At 43.1% G+C, this 16,086-nt stretch overlaps 1 protein-coding gene across 2 annotated transcripts in view; it reads right to left on the bottom strand.

Moving 5' to 3' along the window:
* The window catches only part of Ppm1e (protein phosphatase, Mg2+/Mn2+ dependent 1E), a 117,558-nt gene extending 102,022 nt beyond the window's left edge, over window positions 1-15,536 (bottom strand). Inside the window, exon 1 of one of the 2 annotated variants that reach the window (XM_070027043.1) lies at window positions 14,868-15,536. In XM_070027043.1, coding sequence (XP_069883144.1) covers window positions 14,868-15,370 — 503 coding nt within the window. In that variant the 5' untranslated portion in view covers window positions 15,371-15,536. The remainder of the gene's footprint in view (window positions 1-14,867) is intronic. The other variant, XM_070027042.1, reaches the window with a different exon arrangement.
* Window positions 15,537-16,086: the final 550 nt, after the last annotated feature.

Here is a 16,086-nt window from a genome sequence, read left to right as displayed (position 1 = left end):
TGTCTATAGAAAGAAATTTGGGGGCTGGGAATGTGGCTTAGTGATAGAGTGCTTCCCGAGCATGCATGAAGCCCTGGGTTTGATTCCTCAGTACTACATAAACAGAAAAGGCCGGGACTGGCGCTGTGGCCAAGTGGTAGAGCACTAGCCTTGAGCACAAAGAGGCTCAAAGACAGTGCCTAGGCCCTGAGTTCAAGCTCCAGGAGCAGGGGTGGGGGAAAAGAAGAAATTTGGGAACAATAAATGCAGCTTGTTAATTTGTCCTTTCCAAAGGCTAAAGATGTATCTGGTGATTAGAGTCTAAGCCATTTTAAATATTATTTTGAAATGAAGTTTATCTGTTATACAGTTAGAGTTTTGGGTTTTATTTGTGCTGGGGAGGAAGGGGGGTTATAAATAGGGCCCCATGGGTGTTTTGTCGTTGGCATGCACTCTTTTTTTTTTTTTTCCACTGATACCATCTTTATTGGCATGCACTCTTAACTACCAAGTCAGACCCCCAAACCCCATTTAAAAGAAACATTGTCTAAACCTGAATTTTTAGATAGAGTAATACTAACTCTATGTAGATATTAAGTATTTGAAATTGGGAATCCAACTTTAAAACTGGAACTAAAAATGTTAAAAATCTATCAATATTTTAATATAGACTAGTAATATTTCAGATATGTCAAGTTAAACAAGTTATTAGAACTAAACTCACCTAGGTGGGAGTTGGGAGCTCTAATCCTAGATACACAGAAGGCTAAGATCTGAGGACTAAAGTTGAAAGCCAGCCTGGGCAGACTCGTATCTCCAAATAAGCTGCAAAAAGCCAGAATGGAAATGTGGCTCAAGTGGTAGAGATCTAAACTTGAGTGAAAAAGGTAAAGCAAGAAAGTGAGGCCCTGAGTTCAAACCTCAGTACTAAAACAAAAATAAATAAACTCACCTATTTCTCTTAATTTTAAATGTGTGATTAATAGAATTTTTAAAATGATATATGTGGCTCACATTATATTCTTGTTGGTCACAGCTAGCCTAGATTTTTAGGCTGTGTCCTCTTCCAAAAATGCTCTAAATTGGCAAGGAATGGTGGCTCATGCCTGTAATCCCAGCTACTTGAGAGGCAGAGATCTAGATGACTGTGGCACAAGAGCCAAAGAAAATAAAAAGTTAGCAAGACTCTCATCTCAACAAATAAACCAAGTATGGTGGCACACACTTGGAATCTTAGCAATAAGGGAGCACTGCAGTCTGAGGCCTGCCCACTACAAAATCATGGGACCCTATCCAAAAATTAAAACAAAAAGTGCTAGCAACATGGGTCTACTGGTAGAGCACTTGCCTAGCTAGTGAGTGACACTGAATTAAAACCCTCCTACCACAAAAAAAGCCATAAATCAAGATCATAGCTCAAAGTATGCTGTCTACACCCCCCCCCCGCCCACACACAATTCAGTAACAAAAATGGCACATAGCAATTCAAAATACTGGCAGTCCAAATAGTATCATGAATATAAAGAAATCAAATTTCTTACATAGTGCAAGTGGTATTGGACAAAGCAATTTGTCACTATCTGATCAACATCCACAAAAAATCAGTATCACAATTTTACTTCCAGATATATACATATATATGTGTGTATATATGTATATATATATATATATATATATATATACATATATATATACACACATATATAACCTTATGAACTAGGAGCCAGTGGCTCATGTCTGTAATCCTAGCTACTCAGGAAGCTGAGATCTGAGGATTGTAGGTCAAAGCCAGGCCAGGATGGAAAGTCTGTGAGACTCATATCTCTACTTAACCACCAGAATACCAGAAGTGGTACAGTAGCTAAAAGTGGTGGAGTACTAGCCTCAAGCAGAAAGAGCTCAGGGACAGTGCCCAGGCCCAAGTTCAAGCCTCATGACTGACGAAAAAAGAAAGGAAGGAAGGAAAGAAGGGAGGGAAGGAAGGAGGGAGAAAGAAAGAAGCCAATGAACATATGTATACCAAAAGGAAAAAAATGCCCTTAGTATAGCACTATTTATAAGTCAGAGGATAACATCTATTCACAAAATTTGACATTCTTTTACCATAGTAGAGAGTTTTCTGGAATTAACTACCATTAACTACATTTCCCAGCCCACTTTGGTGGGAAATATAAGCCCTAAGTTGTATCATATGAATTCAAATCTAGCCAATGAAGCATGAACAGAAGTGATACATAACACTTCTAAGAACTCCCTAAAACTCTCTAACATCATTCTCTACTCTTTTTTTTTTTATGATTTCTGGATGGACACTGATCAATAGATTGAAGCCAGGCATTGGTGGCTCACACCTGTAATCCTATCTACTCAGGAGGCTGAGATCTGAGGATCCAGGTTCAAAGGCAGCTGGGGCCCGAAAAGTCCTTAAGACTTATCTCCAATTAACCACTCAGAACTCTAGCCTTGAGCTGAAGAGCTGAGGGACAGCACCCAGGCCCACAGTCACGCCCCAAGATGGCAAGAGAGTGGGGAGGGAATACAAAAAAAAAAAAATGACAGACTTTATAAGCCAGGTTCTCTCAATGATGGAACATAACTCCTTTTTCACCCTGAATGGACTCTATAAACAAGAAATTAACTAACATTTTATTTTTTTATTTTATTTTATTTTTTTTTGGGTCCGGTCGTGGGGCCTGAACTCTGGGCCTGGGCGCTGTCCCTCAGCTCTTCAGCTCAAGGCTAGCGTTCTACCACTTGAGCCATAGCGCCACTTCCGGCTTTTTTCATTTTGCTTATGTGGTGCTGAGGAATCGAACCCAGGGCCTCAGGCATGCAAGGCAAGTGCTCTACCACTGAGCCACCTTCCCAGCCCTTAACTAACATTTTAAACCTTTGAAATTTATTCATTAGAGCAGTTAGTGTTAGAACACTAAAAATTGAGTAATATCCAAAACTTAGAAACAATTCACATGTCTATTACCAGGAGAATGGATAATCATAGCACAACTACAAAATGGAATAGAATATAGTTAGAATGAAAAAAAACTAGATCTATTAATGAAATCAGAGGGTAGTTTTCATTTTTTATTATTTTTTTGGGGGGGGGGTCCGGTCATGGGCCTGAACTCTGGGCCTGGGTGCTGTCTCTCAGCTCTTCAGCTCAAGGCTAGCACTCTACCACTTGAGCCACAGCACCACTTCCAGCTTTTTTCTTTTTGCTTATGTGGTGCTGAGGAATTGAACCCAGGGCCTCATGCATGCAAGGCGAGCACTCTACCACCTTCCCAGCCCCCAGAGGGTAGTTTTCAGAAAACACTAAATCTGCAGTTGTGTCAGAGGTTAAGAGTGGTCTTACATGTATTCTTCCTTCTAACTTTATCATTGCATCCTCATTCCTTATAGTTGGGTCAGAAGTCTTGTGGAGACTATGCCCTTAATCTTGTAGTTTAGCTAATTCCAAGTAAAGAATAAAATTTTTTAAACAACGTGACATACTACCTACGTAATCTAGATTACAGAATAACTTTGGCTACACTGGGGAAAAGATCTTGCAGAATACAATGGAAGGAGACAAGGTTTATGACATACAAGGCAGAATTAACAAGACTTGACTGAATGTGAGTGGGTGGATGAAAAATCAAGGATGGATCCATTAGAAAGAGTAAAAGGAAGAATAAATAAGTTTTGGGTTCCTTTGGGTAAGGAAGAGGAGGTTAAAATATTGATTCGATTTTGTATAGTTATATTTGAGGAGTCTTGTAGACATGCAGGAAGACTTGCCCCATTAGCAGCCAAAGCAAGAAAAAGAACTGGAGTCCTAAGCATGAGTAAAATAACTAGAATGTGAGTGACTTACACTGATTAAGAATGAGTAAGTCAGGGGCTGGGAAGGTGGCTCAGTGGTAAAGCGCTTGCCTTGCATGCCTGAGGCCCTGGGTTCGATTCCTTAGCACCACATAAGCAAAAAGAAAAAAAAAGCCGGAAGTGGCGCTGTGGCTCAAGTGGTAGAACGCTAGCCTTGAGCTGAAGAGCTGAGGGACAGCACCCAGGCCCAGAGTTCAGGCCCCACAACCGGACCCAAAAAAAAAAAAAAAAAAAAAAGAATGAGTAAGTCAATTAGACATGAGATAACATCATTAATACCAAAAGGATAAACAGGCAAGGCACTGATGGCCAACTCCTACTAATCCTACAACCAGGAAGGTGGTAGTTCAAAGCCAACCCAGGCAGGACAGTCCTCAAGACTCCATCTCTAAAATAACAAACAAAATGCTAGACTGGAGGTATGGGTCAAATAGAAGAATACCAGCCACGCAAGTAACTAGAGGAAGGCAGATGGTCCAAATTGTTTAGAAGAGGGGAGGAAAATAAGGGAGAATGATATATGAATTTGATTAGGTACATTGTAGTATATGGTAATGTTATAATAAACCCCACTTGTAAGGTAACATATGCTAATAAAAATATTTTTAAAATTTTAATTAAAAAATAAAATCAAGATATCAAACAGTACCAAATGCTGTAACAAAGGCAGGGACATGGGGAAACAAGAAGACTATTGCACTGTTGGTGGAAATATAAACTTGTACAACCACTCTGGATGGTGGTTTGGAGGTTCCACAAAAAGTTAAACATAGCCAGGCGCTGGTGGCTCATGCCTGTAATCCCAGCTACTCAGGAGGCTGAGATCTGAGGATCGCAATTCAAAGCCAGCCCAGGCAGGAAAGTCTGTGGGACTCTTATTTCCAATTAACAACCAGAAAACCGGAAGTGGTGCTGTGGTCCAAGTGGAGAGCACTTGCCTTAAGATGAATTGCTGAGGGACAGTGCCCAGGCCAAGAGTCAATCCCCATGGCTGACAAAAAAAAAAAAATAGGGCTGGGAATGTGCTGGGTAGAGTGCTTGCATGCATGAAGCCCTGTGTTCAATTCCTCAGTAACATATAAACAGAAAAAGCCAGAAATGGTGCTGTGGCTCAAGTAGTAGAGTGCTAGAATATGTCATTTGTAGGAAAATGGATGAACCAAAATTATGTTAAGTGAGGGAAGCCAAGCTCAGAAAGACAAACAAGTCAGGTGCTGGTGGCTCACACCTGTAATCCTAGCCACTCAGGAGGCTGAGATCTGAGGATCACCATTTAAAGCCAGCCTAGGCAATAAAGTCTGTTAGACTCTCATGTCCAATTAACCACCAGAAAACTGGAGTGGCCCTGTGGTTCAAAGTGGTTAAATGTTATCCTTGAGCAAAAAAGCTCAGGGAGGGCTGGGAAAGTGGCTCAGTGGTAGAGCGCTTGCCTTGCATGCCTGAGGCCCTGGGTTCGATTCCTCAGCACCACATAAGCAAAAAGAAAAAAGCCGGAAGTGGTGCTGTGGCTCAAGTGGTAGAGTGCTAGCCTTGAGCTGAAGAGCTGAAGGACAGCGCCCAGGCCCAGAGTTCAGGCCCCACGACCGGACCCAAAAATAAAAAATAAATAAAATAAAATAAAAATAAAAATAAACTCAGGGACAGTGTACAGGCCCTGAGTCAAAGCCCATGACTGGCAAAAAAAAAAATTAATAGTTCTTTTTTGTTGTTGTTGTTGAAATGAGTGACATTGATCAAGATATATTGTATTCATAAACTGCTTTGTTAAATGAGAACTCTTTTGTAAAATTAAATAATAAAAAATTAAAAATAAGCCAAGTGCCACTGGGTCAACACCTATAATCCTTGCTATTCAGGAGGCTGAGATCTGAGAATCATGGTTTGAATCCAGCCTGGCAGGAAAGTCTGTGAGACTCTTTACTCCAATTAAATCACAGAAAAAGCCAGAAGTGGGGCTGGGGCTCAAGTGGCAGAGCACTAGTCTTGAGCAAAAAGAGCTCAGGGAGGGCTGGGAAGGTGGCTCAGTGGTAAAGTGCTTGCTTTGCAGGCATGAGGCTCTGGGTTCGATTCCTCAGCACCATATAAGCAGAAAAAATCCAGAAGTGGCACTGTGGCTCAAATGGTAGAGTGCTGGCCTTGAGCTGAGGAGCTGAGGGACAGTGCCCAGGCCCAGAGGTCAGGCCCCACCACCGACAAAAAAAAAAAAAAAAAAAAGAGCTCAGGGACAGTGCTCAGACCCTGAGATCTAAGCCTCAGGACCGCAAAAGATAAATATTTTTTTTAATCCAGGAAATAGGAATGTGGGATTTTTTAAATTGTTTATTGTTGTTGGGGGGGGGGCAAAGGAGGGCACAGAAATGGAGGAGGGAGGAAGGGTAAACAAATGCAGTTATGGTATTCAATATATACTCTATAAAAAAATGAACTATGAAACTTGTGGGCAGAACAGGAGGGGACAGCTGGGGAAAAAATGGAAATGGGTGACACTGTCCAAGAAAAATTGTACTCATTACCTGATTTATTGGATTATAATCCCTCTGTAAAACTCCTTAAAGTTATATTTTTTTAAAAAGGGAGCTTTAGACATGGCTCAAGTGGCAGAGTACCTGCCTAGCAAGCTCAAGACCCTGACTTTAAACCCTGTTGTGCATACATACACATATAAATAAAAACTAGTATAGAAAACAAAATACTGTTGACATTATCTAATTGGCATGTTCTTACCTACTGTACTGTTTTACATCAGTCATTACCTGAGTTGGATTTTGGTGATATGTGCAAAGCAGACTTCTAAATAACTAGTCCTAGATTAATCAGCTTCAAATGGTTTTTAAGCTTATAGAATCTTGTTAGAGTACTTTGAGATTTATAGAAAAGAAATTGAAAAGTATAACCCCTTCCTTCACCCCTCCTCGGTTTGACTTAATTTAAACATTTTTCATCAAATGTGATATTTGTTACTTTTAAATTAAAAACATAAAATAACCCTTGAAATTTAAAAAAAAAATTAAAAAGAAGACCTGGTGCCAGTGGCTCATACCTATAATCCTACCTACTCAGAAGGCTGAGATCTGAAGGTGGTGGTTCAAAGCTACCCCTTGCAGGAAAGCTCTTGTCTCTAATAAACTACCAAAAAGCTAGAGTGTAGCTGTGTCTCAAGTGGTAGAATGCTAGCCTTGAACAAAAAAAGCTCAGGGACAATGCCTACACCCTGAGTTCAAGCCCCAGAACTGGCAACCCCATCCTCCCCCAAAAAAGGATGAGCAAATTAAAAGCTCACAGAGAAGTGGAACTTATCAGATTATAAGAAAAACCTGTGAGGGCTGGGAAGGTGGCTCAGTGGTAGAGCGCATGCCTTGTATGCCAGAGGCCCTGGGTTCGATTCCTCAGCACCACATAAGCAAAAAGATAAAAGGCGGAAGTGGCGCTGTGGCTCAAGTGGTAGAGCGTTAGCCTTGAGCTGAAGAGCTGAGGGACAGCGTCTAGGCCCAGAGTTCAGGCCCCATGACCGGACCAAAAAAAAAAAAAAAAGAAAACCTGTGAAATAAGATTAACACTAAATGGTATTCATATATATTTTTTTGCTTATGTAAGTTTTTCTACTTTGTGAACACAAGAAAAAACATGTAATTTATTTTTTTATTTTTTTGTCAGTCATGGGGCCTGAACTCTGAGTCTGGGCACTGCCCCTCAGCTCTTTAGCTCAAGGCTAGCACCCTATCACTTAAGCCACAGCACCACTTCTGGCTTTATCTGCTTATATGCTAAGGAATAGAACCCAGGGCCTCTTGCATGCAATGCAAGCACCTTCCCAGCCCCAAAACATTTAATTTTTAAAATAAGTGGCATTATTATATAACTTTCATCCATGTATACATGTAAAAATGAGACAAAGGTGACTGATTTTCTGACCTATACCAAAGTCACTCATGGTTCAATACAACTCAGTTATTAGTGTCTACAACCCATAATTTTCTATTCCAAATCATTTTTAAAGTACCATTCTCAATAGTACTGCAAACCATCTGGAACTACTTAACTTTGCCAGCCTGCTGAGATATGTGTCTCCCCCTTGGGAAGCCCATCCCAGACAAAATAAATGAAAACATGATGACATATAGCTCTAAAAAAGAATTCAGCTTTTTTCCCTTGCTGGATTAAAACAGATTTATCCCTAATATTGAATAATTTTTAAAAAGAACAGTATTGTTCTATTTAACCTCACAGTAGTAACATTTGCTACAAGATCACTTATGGGGGCTGGGAAGGTGGCTCAGTGGTAGAGTGCTTGCCTTGCATGCATGAGGCCCTGGGTTCGATTCCTCAGCACCACATAAACAGAAAAAGCCGGAAGTGGCGCTGTGGCTCAAGCAGTAGAGCGCTATCCTTGAGCTGAAGAGATGAGGGACAGCACCTAGGCCCAGAGTTCAGGTCCACAACCAGCAAAAAAAAAAAGATCACTTATGGATTTATTAGAAATTATTTCAGCAGTACATGGTCTCCCTGATAAGTGGATGCTAAATCCAAAATGTTAGGTGATATGACAAAACTAACAGGACTTAAGAAACAAAGAACTCCCACTCATCTGGTTGAACCACTACCAAATATCCCCATGCTGCTGATCACATATATGGTATAAACATGTGAGCACCGTTATATATTACAGACTGTGATAGACAATTGCTCCAGGAAAGTTAGAATGAACTTGTGACTTTAAATGAGCATCATTATTCCACAATACTGTGAATTTCCAGAAATTATGAAATCACTTAATCACAATAAAAAAAAAAAAAGAACCTCGGGGAAGGGAGGGAGGGAGGGGATGGTAGGGGGAAAACAATGGAGGGGGTAACAATGTTCAAGAGGAAGTGTACTCATTACCTCACTCATGTAACTGTAACCCTCTGTATAGTATCTTTACAATAAAAAATTAAAAAAAAATATTTCAGGAGGTGGAGATGTGGCTTAGTAGTAGAGTGCATGCCTATCATGCACCAGGCTCTAGAATCAATCCCCATAGCAAAAAGGAAAAAAAAAGGGTGGGGGATAGGAGAAAATAAGGCAAGAAGGGAAGGAAAGATATGGGAGAAGTTAAGGGAGAGAGAAGGAAATTTTAATAGTGCATCATTAGAAAATATGTAATTGCTTCAGGAATATCTTAATTTTTTTTTTGGCGGTTGTGGGGCTTCTCTGGGCCTGGGTGTTGTCCCACAGCTCTTCACTTCAAGGTGAGCACTCTACTGCTTGAGCTACAGCGCCACTTCTGGTTTTCTGGTGGCTTATGGAGATAAGAGTCTCAAGGACTTTCCTGCCTGGGCTGGCTTTGAACCTCCATCCTCAGATCTCAACCTCCTAAGTAGATAGGATTACAGGCATGAGCCACCGGTGCCCGGCAACAGAGGTCTTTCTAATCCATTAACTTTTTTTTTTTCTTTGGTCGGTCGTGGGGCCTGAACTCGGCCTGGGTGCTGTCCTTCAGCTCTTCAGCTCAAGGCTAACGCTCTACCACTTGAGCCATAGCACCACTTCCGGCTTTTTTCTACTTATGTGGTGCTGAGGAATCGAACCCAGGGCCTCATGTATGCAAGGCAAGCACTCTACCACTCAGCTACCTTCCCAGCCCTCCATTAACATTTTAAAGTAATTTTTCTTTTAATTTTTAAGATACAGTCTCACTATGTATTTTAATGGCTGGCCTCAAACTTTGATCCTACTTCCTCTGTATCATGGGTGCTGAGATTACAGGCTAGCACCACCAAGTCTAGCAATTTTTAAATTATTTTTCTTTCAGAATGTTACATTTTATCTATCTGAGGAATATGTAAAAATATAAATTTTCCATTTTGAAGATGAAAGGCAAAAATTCCACCTTAATTTTTGGAAATCTGCTTTGAAATTGCCAACTTATATTTTCTTAATTTAAGCCTGGATGCCTTATCTAAAGAATTGGTTTTGTTTGTTTTTTTGTTTTTTTTGTTTTGCCAGTCCTGGGGCTTGACCTGAGTGAACATATCCTTGAGCTTCTTTTTGCTCACGGTTAGTGCTCTACCACTTAAGCCACAGTGCCACTTCTGTATGTGGTACTGAGGAATCAAACCCCACTAAGCCACATTCTCAGCCCTAAATAATTGATTTTTTTTTTAATTTAGTCAATGGAAGTGGCGCTGTGGCTCAAGGGGTAGAGTGCTCACCTTGAGCTGAAGAGCACAGGGACAGCGCCCAAGCTCAGAGTTCAAGCCCCATGACCAACCAAAAAAGAAAAAAAAAATTTAGTCCTGAACTTTCAGTTTGCCAAAACGAAGAATGACATATGTCTGAAGTTCCTACTCCAAAATGTGAAAGAACCAAAATAGTGAGGAAAACATGTCACTGTCTGGGCGAAGGTGGCTCATGCCTATAATCCTACCTACTTGGAAGGCTGAGATCTGAGGATCATAGTTTAAAGCCAGCCTAGGGGCTGGGAAGGTGGCTCAGTGGTAGAGTGCTTGCCTTGCATGCATGAGGCCCTGGGTTCGATTCCTCAGCACAACATAAGCAAAAAGAAAAAAGCCAGAAGTGGCGCTGTGGCTCAAGTGGCCTTGAGCTGAAGAGCTGAGGGGTAGCTCCCAGGCCCAGAGTTCAGGCCCCACGACTGGACCCAAAAACAAAATTAAAAAATAAAATAAAATAGCCGGGCGCTGTTGGCTCACGCCTGTAATCCTAGCTACTCAGGAGGCTGAGATATGAGGATCGAGGTTCAAAGCCAGCCCAGGCAGGAGAGACCGTGAGACTCCTATCTCCAATAAACCACCAGAAAACCGGAAGTGGCGCTGTAGCTCAAGTGGTAGAGCACTCACCTTGAGCTGAAGAGCTGAGGGACAGCGCCCAGGCCCAGAGTTCAAGCCCCACAACCAAAAAATAAATAAATAAAAAAAATAAAATAAAGCCAGCCTAGGCACGAAAGTCTCTGAGACTCCAATTAGCCAACAAAAAGCCAGAAGTGGAGCTGTGGCTCAAGTGGTAAAACACTACCCTTGAGTGAAAAACCTAAAGAACAGTGCCCAGGCCTGAGTTCCAACTAGCGTGCGCGCGCACACACACACACACACACACACACACGGCCTGTGTTCCAACTGGTTCCAACACACACACACACACACACACACACACACACGGCCTGACAACTGGTTCCAACACACACACACACACACACACACACACACACGGCCTGACAACTGGTTCTAACACACACACACACACACACACACACACACACGTGCGCGCGCCACTTTCTTTTCTTTAACTTTTCCTAAAAGTAATTAAAGAAAAAAAAAAATCAAACCCAGGGCCTTCACAAGTAATTTCAACTAGTGTAAACTTTTTTTGTCAGTCTTGGGACCTGAACTCTGGGCCTGGGCGTTGTCCCTCAGCTCTTCAGCTCAAGGCTAGCATCTCTACCACTTGAGCCACAGTACCACTTCACCACTTCTGGCTTTTTCTGCTTATGTGGTGCTGAGGAATTGAACCCAGAGCCTCATGCATGCAAGGCAAGCACTCTACCACTGAGCCACCTTCCCAGCCCAACCAGTGCACACTTTAAAATAATATCAAGAAACACTTGTATTTCTCTTCAGAGATCCTCAATCTGTTTAATAGTCATACATATTTCTAAATACTGACAGAAAAATGCATTATGAAGCTAGTATTAAATGTGGTGTTATATTCTTTAGTCCCAATTATCAAATTGATAAATATATAGTTCATGTAAGTTCATTCAGGAATTTTAGTATCATTTGACTGGCATGACAGTTTTCAAAGATTTAAGAATTTTCAAATTAACTGGGCACTGGTAGCTCATGCCTGAATCCTAGCTACTGAGGAGGCTGAGATCTGAGGACCATGATTCTAAGCCAGTTAGGAAAGAAAAAATCCATTAGACTCATATCTCCAATTAATCACTTGGAACAAAAGAAAGAAGAAAGAAGAGAGTAGAGAGAAAAAGAAAGAAGGAAGAGGAAGAGGAGGAAGAAGAGGAGGAGGAGGAGGAGGAAGAAGAGGAGGAAGACAAAGAAGAAGAGGAGGAAGAAGACGAAGACGAAGAGGAGGAAGGAGAGGAAGAAGAAGAAGAGGACAGAAAGAAGGAAGAAAGAAGAAAAGAAAGCTTTTTTTTTTTTTTTTACTTGAGCAAGGGTTAGCACCCTGGCGCTGAGTTCTAGTCCTAGGACCAGCATTTCTCAAACACTATGAGTAAAAAAAACAGCTTTCTTGGGGGAGTGGAGGTGGCAAGGGAACTGGGCCTGGATGCTTGCTGTACCTTAGCTTTTTTGTTCAAGGCTGATGCTTCTCCACTTCTGGCTTTTGAGGGTTAATTGGAGGTATGAGTCTCACGGACTGTCTTGCCCAAGCTGACTTTGAACTGCAATCCTCAGATCTCGATCTTTTCAGTAGCTAGAATTATAGACATGAGCCACCAGCACCCAGGCAAGAAAATCATTTAAAAAATATTTCCATTTCCCCCAAATAAGTAATTCCCAACATACTGGTAATCACAATTATTTCTAAGCACTTCCTCAAAAACTGGAAAAACAGCATATCAATTCTATCAAGGAGAGTTCTGAAGTTCAGAGACTATATTAAAAAAATACTAGAATCAGGCTGGGAAGTTGGCTCTGTGGTAGAGTGCTTGTCTTGCATGCATGAGGCCCTGGGTTCGATTCCTCAGCACCACATAAGCAGAAAAAAAGCTGGAAGTGGTGCTGTGGCTCAAGTGGTGGGGTGCTAGCCTTGAGCTGAAGAGCTGAGGGACAGCTCCCAGGCCCAGAGTTCAGCCCATGACCAACAAATATACTATAATCATTTCTGGATAATTTGTCTTTATTGCATCTGAACAGATGTACAGTTTTCTCATCTGTAAAATTAAGTGCTTGAACAGAAAAATGTTTTATCTCTAACAAGTTTTACTGTGTTGATTCTTGTGACTAAGTCATATGCTCTTTTTTTATAAATAAGATAAAAACTAAAGGTGTCATTATGGGTTTTTAAAACTTTTTTAACCCATACAGAACCTTAAAGATACTTTACATAAACAAGCCAGCCATTTTAAAAACAGCCAGCCTGATTAAAAACAGGCTAACAACATCTGAACAGAGCACATTATAAAATCTGATTTTATATGAAATCTCTTAAAGTTGACATATTTTCACCTTTAATTTTGCTAAATTTATTTCAAATCAAAAGTTCTGTTCTCAAAATTAATCATTTTCCCCCCATATTAAAAACACATACCATACCATCATCTTATATGGGTTTCATTTTTTTTAATTATTTATTTAAAGATGTTCACGGTTATATTAAACTAGTGATCTTTTAAAATTCTTTTGACATTCTCTAATGTTTGAACTATGTTCCTTCAATTCTGTAACTGCATTTGCAGAGGTAAAAATTGTCAAAACAATGCTAGTCTAATGATAAGACAAATTCCCTCACTTTGATAAATATTTCCATTTTAAGTGAAATCTTTAAGTATCTTTAAATATTACCGAAGAAATGACATTTCATATTCCTTTTCTCTGATAGTTTATAAAGACAAGACATACTCTAAACCGTTAATGCTGTTTATCCCTGGGTGGTGGTTATTACACGCCATGTTTTTTATTGGTTTCCTCCCCCCCAAAAAAAAAATCATTATTCCCTTGGTAACCAAATATTATTTTAAAATTAAATTTTAGATAACTTATAGAGTTTGAGACATCAGCAGAGTTCACTTACAGTAGATTTGTTAAATGGTTTTTCCTTTTGATAAATGGCTGCTTTAACAAGAGAATGATTTGATCAGGTGTCTACTGGGCTGGATGATGATTTAAAAAAAAAAAGAGCTTTATTTTCAAGGCCCTTCTTTCACTTAAGCTTTTGAGAAAATCCAAGTAAATTTGAACTTAACTGCAGTGAACCATGCAGTATTAAACTTTTTGAATGGTCAGAATAACACCTTTCATTTCAATTATTAGCTGGATGGCAAAAGATTCAGGTTTTCAGAGGCTTCTTAGTATTCCCCTTTTGTCATTATTTCAGGACAATTCCAATTAGAAAGAAACGCAATTGTAAACAGTTTCTATTTCAAGCCCACAAAAACCAGTATTGGGATGAAAGGCAAAGCCTTGACCTTTCTATTTTAGACTTACATCTGGGTAGCAAGCCATCTGCTTTCCCTCCACTTCCTACCCCATCTGCTTAATGGACTGAAAATACTGCACCTAATTGCAATTTTATCAAGCCAGCCTGACTTTTCCACTTTAACCAATTATGATCCTGCTTTTCACCTGAAGGCTCACTTGGCCAAAATGTGACTTCGCCTTCCCACCTCCCTCCATTAGGAGCAGCCAAATGCCTCTGAAGACACTAAGGCTACCCGTGGTGTCTTAAACCATCTATCTACAGAGCTCTCCACTTTCAACCCCTAGCGCCTTGATGGAAAACATCTATACTCCAGTCTCTCTGCTCATCCGGATCTGCGGGTCCGGTATTGGCATTGCTGCGGTTACGCAGGAGGCACCTCACAGCTCAGTCTAGAAAGAAGTCGCGGCGGTCTGTGCCGCTAAACAACCGGGGAGCCAGCCCGGGAAAGCCAGACAGGGGGTGGGAGGAAAAACCTCCGGAAAGAAAGGTGTTGCAAAGAAGGGGGGGTGGGGGGGAAGCTCAAGACTGGGAGGAAAGACCTTCCTTTCCGAGGCAGGGTGTGTGAAGTGAAGCAAGAAGCCGGCGGCCGATGTGCAAGAAGGGGGGAAAGGGAAGGAGGGGTCGGGAGGCCGGCGCAGGGACGCAGGGCGGCCGTGGGCAGCGCACAATCCCCCCGCCCGAGTCCGAGCAGCGGGGGCGCTTTCCGCAGCACTAGGTGCGGGAGTGAAAAGCGTGAAAAAGATCACAGTCGGGGGGATTTTGTCTTTGAAGGGCGCGGTGGGGGGGAGGGCGGGTAGCGGGGAGCTTCGTCCGAGGCCGGCGCCACCAGGACCGCGGGCCCACCCCCTGGCCGGGCCCCGCTACTTAACTATTTGTAGAGCTGTTGCAGGCACAGGTCCAGGCTCTCGCCCTCCACCTCCTCGCGGGTGATGCGCTCCGACAGCGGCCGCGGGAGCGGGGGAAGCGGCGGCAGCTGGGGCTGCGGCGGCGGCGGCCCGGCCGAGTGCCCGGGAACGGCGGCCGCCGCCGCCGCCTCTGCCGCCGCCGCCTCCTCTTCCTCTTCCTCCTCCTCCTCGCCCTCAGCCGCTGCCGCTGCCGCCGCCGCCGCCTCCTCCTCCTCCACCGCCTCCTCTTCGGGCTCCGGGTCTGGGTCCTGCTCTCCCTCTTCCGTCGCCGCTATCGCCGCCCCCTCCTCCCCCGGTTCCTCGACCGAAGCGTCGGCCGCCTCAGCGGCTCCCAGTTCGGGTTCGGGTTCGGACTCGGGTTCGGGTTCTGGCTCCGGCTCGCCGCCGCCGCACGGTCCACGAAACTCGCCCAAGAATAGCTCTAGGAAACGCCGGTAAGTTTTCTCCTCAGGGATGCAGCCGGCCATCACTGCTCATGCCCAGGGGTCGACCGGGGTGGGAGGAGGAAAGGAGGTGGGAGAAAGCCCAGCCAGGGGAGGGGGCTGCGTGCGAGCCTCGAGCTCCCGCTCGGATGGCTAACCGCCGCACCGGCACGAGCGATCAGCACTAGGTTGCCTGGAGAGGGCTCCCGCAGGCGTGCGCGCCACCGAGGGAGGACGTGCGCGGCCCCGGGGGTGGGGCGGAGCGCGCCGCCCCTCACGGGTCTGGAGGGAAAGTTGGTGGCGGGCACGCGCGCGGGGTCCAGCGGCGGCCCACCCTCAATCCCTACCGAGAGCTCAGCCCACGCTGCTTAGAGACTGTCCCCATGGCAACCGGCTCTAAGAATTTCAGGGTCCTTCCCGTCGAGTCCTCGGAGTCTGAAGGACATAAGGACTCCAGATGTCCTTAGTGGATGGGGACCCTAGTCTCCAAGAGTGACCTAGGACAGCTAGCTGCGAGTCTACCTCTTGGCTACCTCTTGGATTACCTTTACTTCAGTTTTCCTTAAGACTGCCACACACACACCGTACACCTTTTTTTGATGACACTCATTGGGTAATGGAGGCTGAGGCACAATCATCTCACCGGTAGATTCTCTCATTTGATTCTGTGAAGTGATGTGATCCCCATTGCTCAAAAAACATAAAACTGAAAATTAAGTTAGTAATTTACTTACTTTGGTGTCTCAAAACTTGTAGCCATG

The sequence above is a fragment of the Dipodomys merriami genome, unplaced genomic scaffold, assembly GCF_024711535.1.
Source record: "Dipodomys merriami isolate MVZ:Mamm:240054 unplaced genomic scaffold, mDipMer1.0.p SCAF_19, whole genome shotgun sequence".
NCBI lineage: Eukaryota > Metazoa > Chordata > Mammalia > Rodentia > Heteromyidae > Dipodomys > Dipodomys merriami.
Note: the sequence above shows the minus strand (reverse complement) of the source record. Positions and strands in the feature narration are given on the sequence as shown.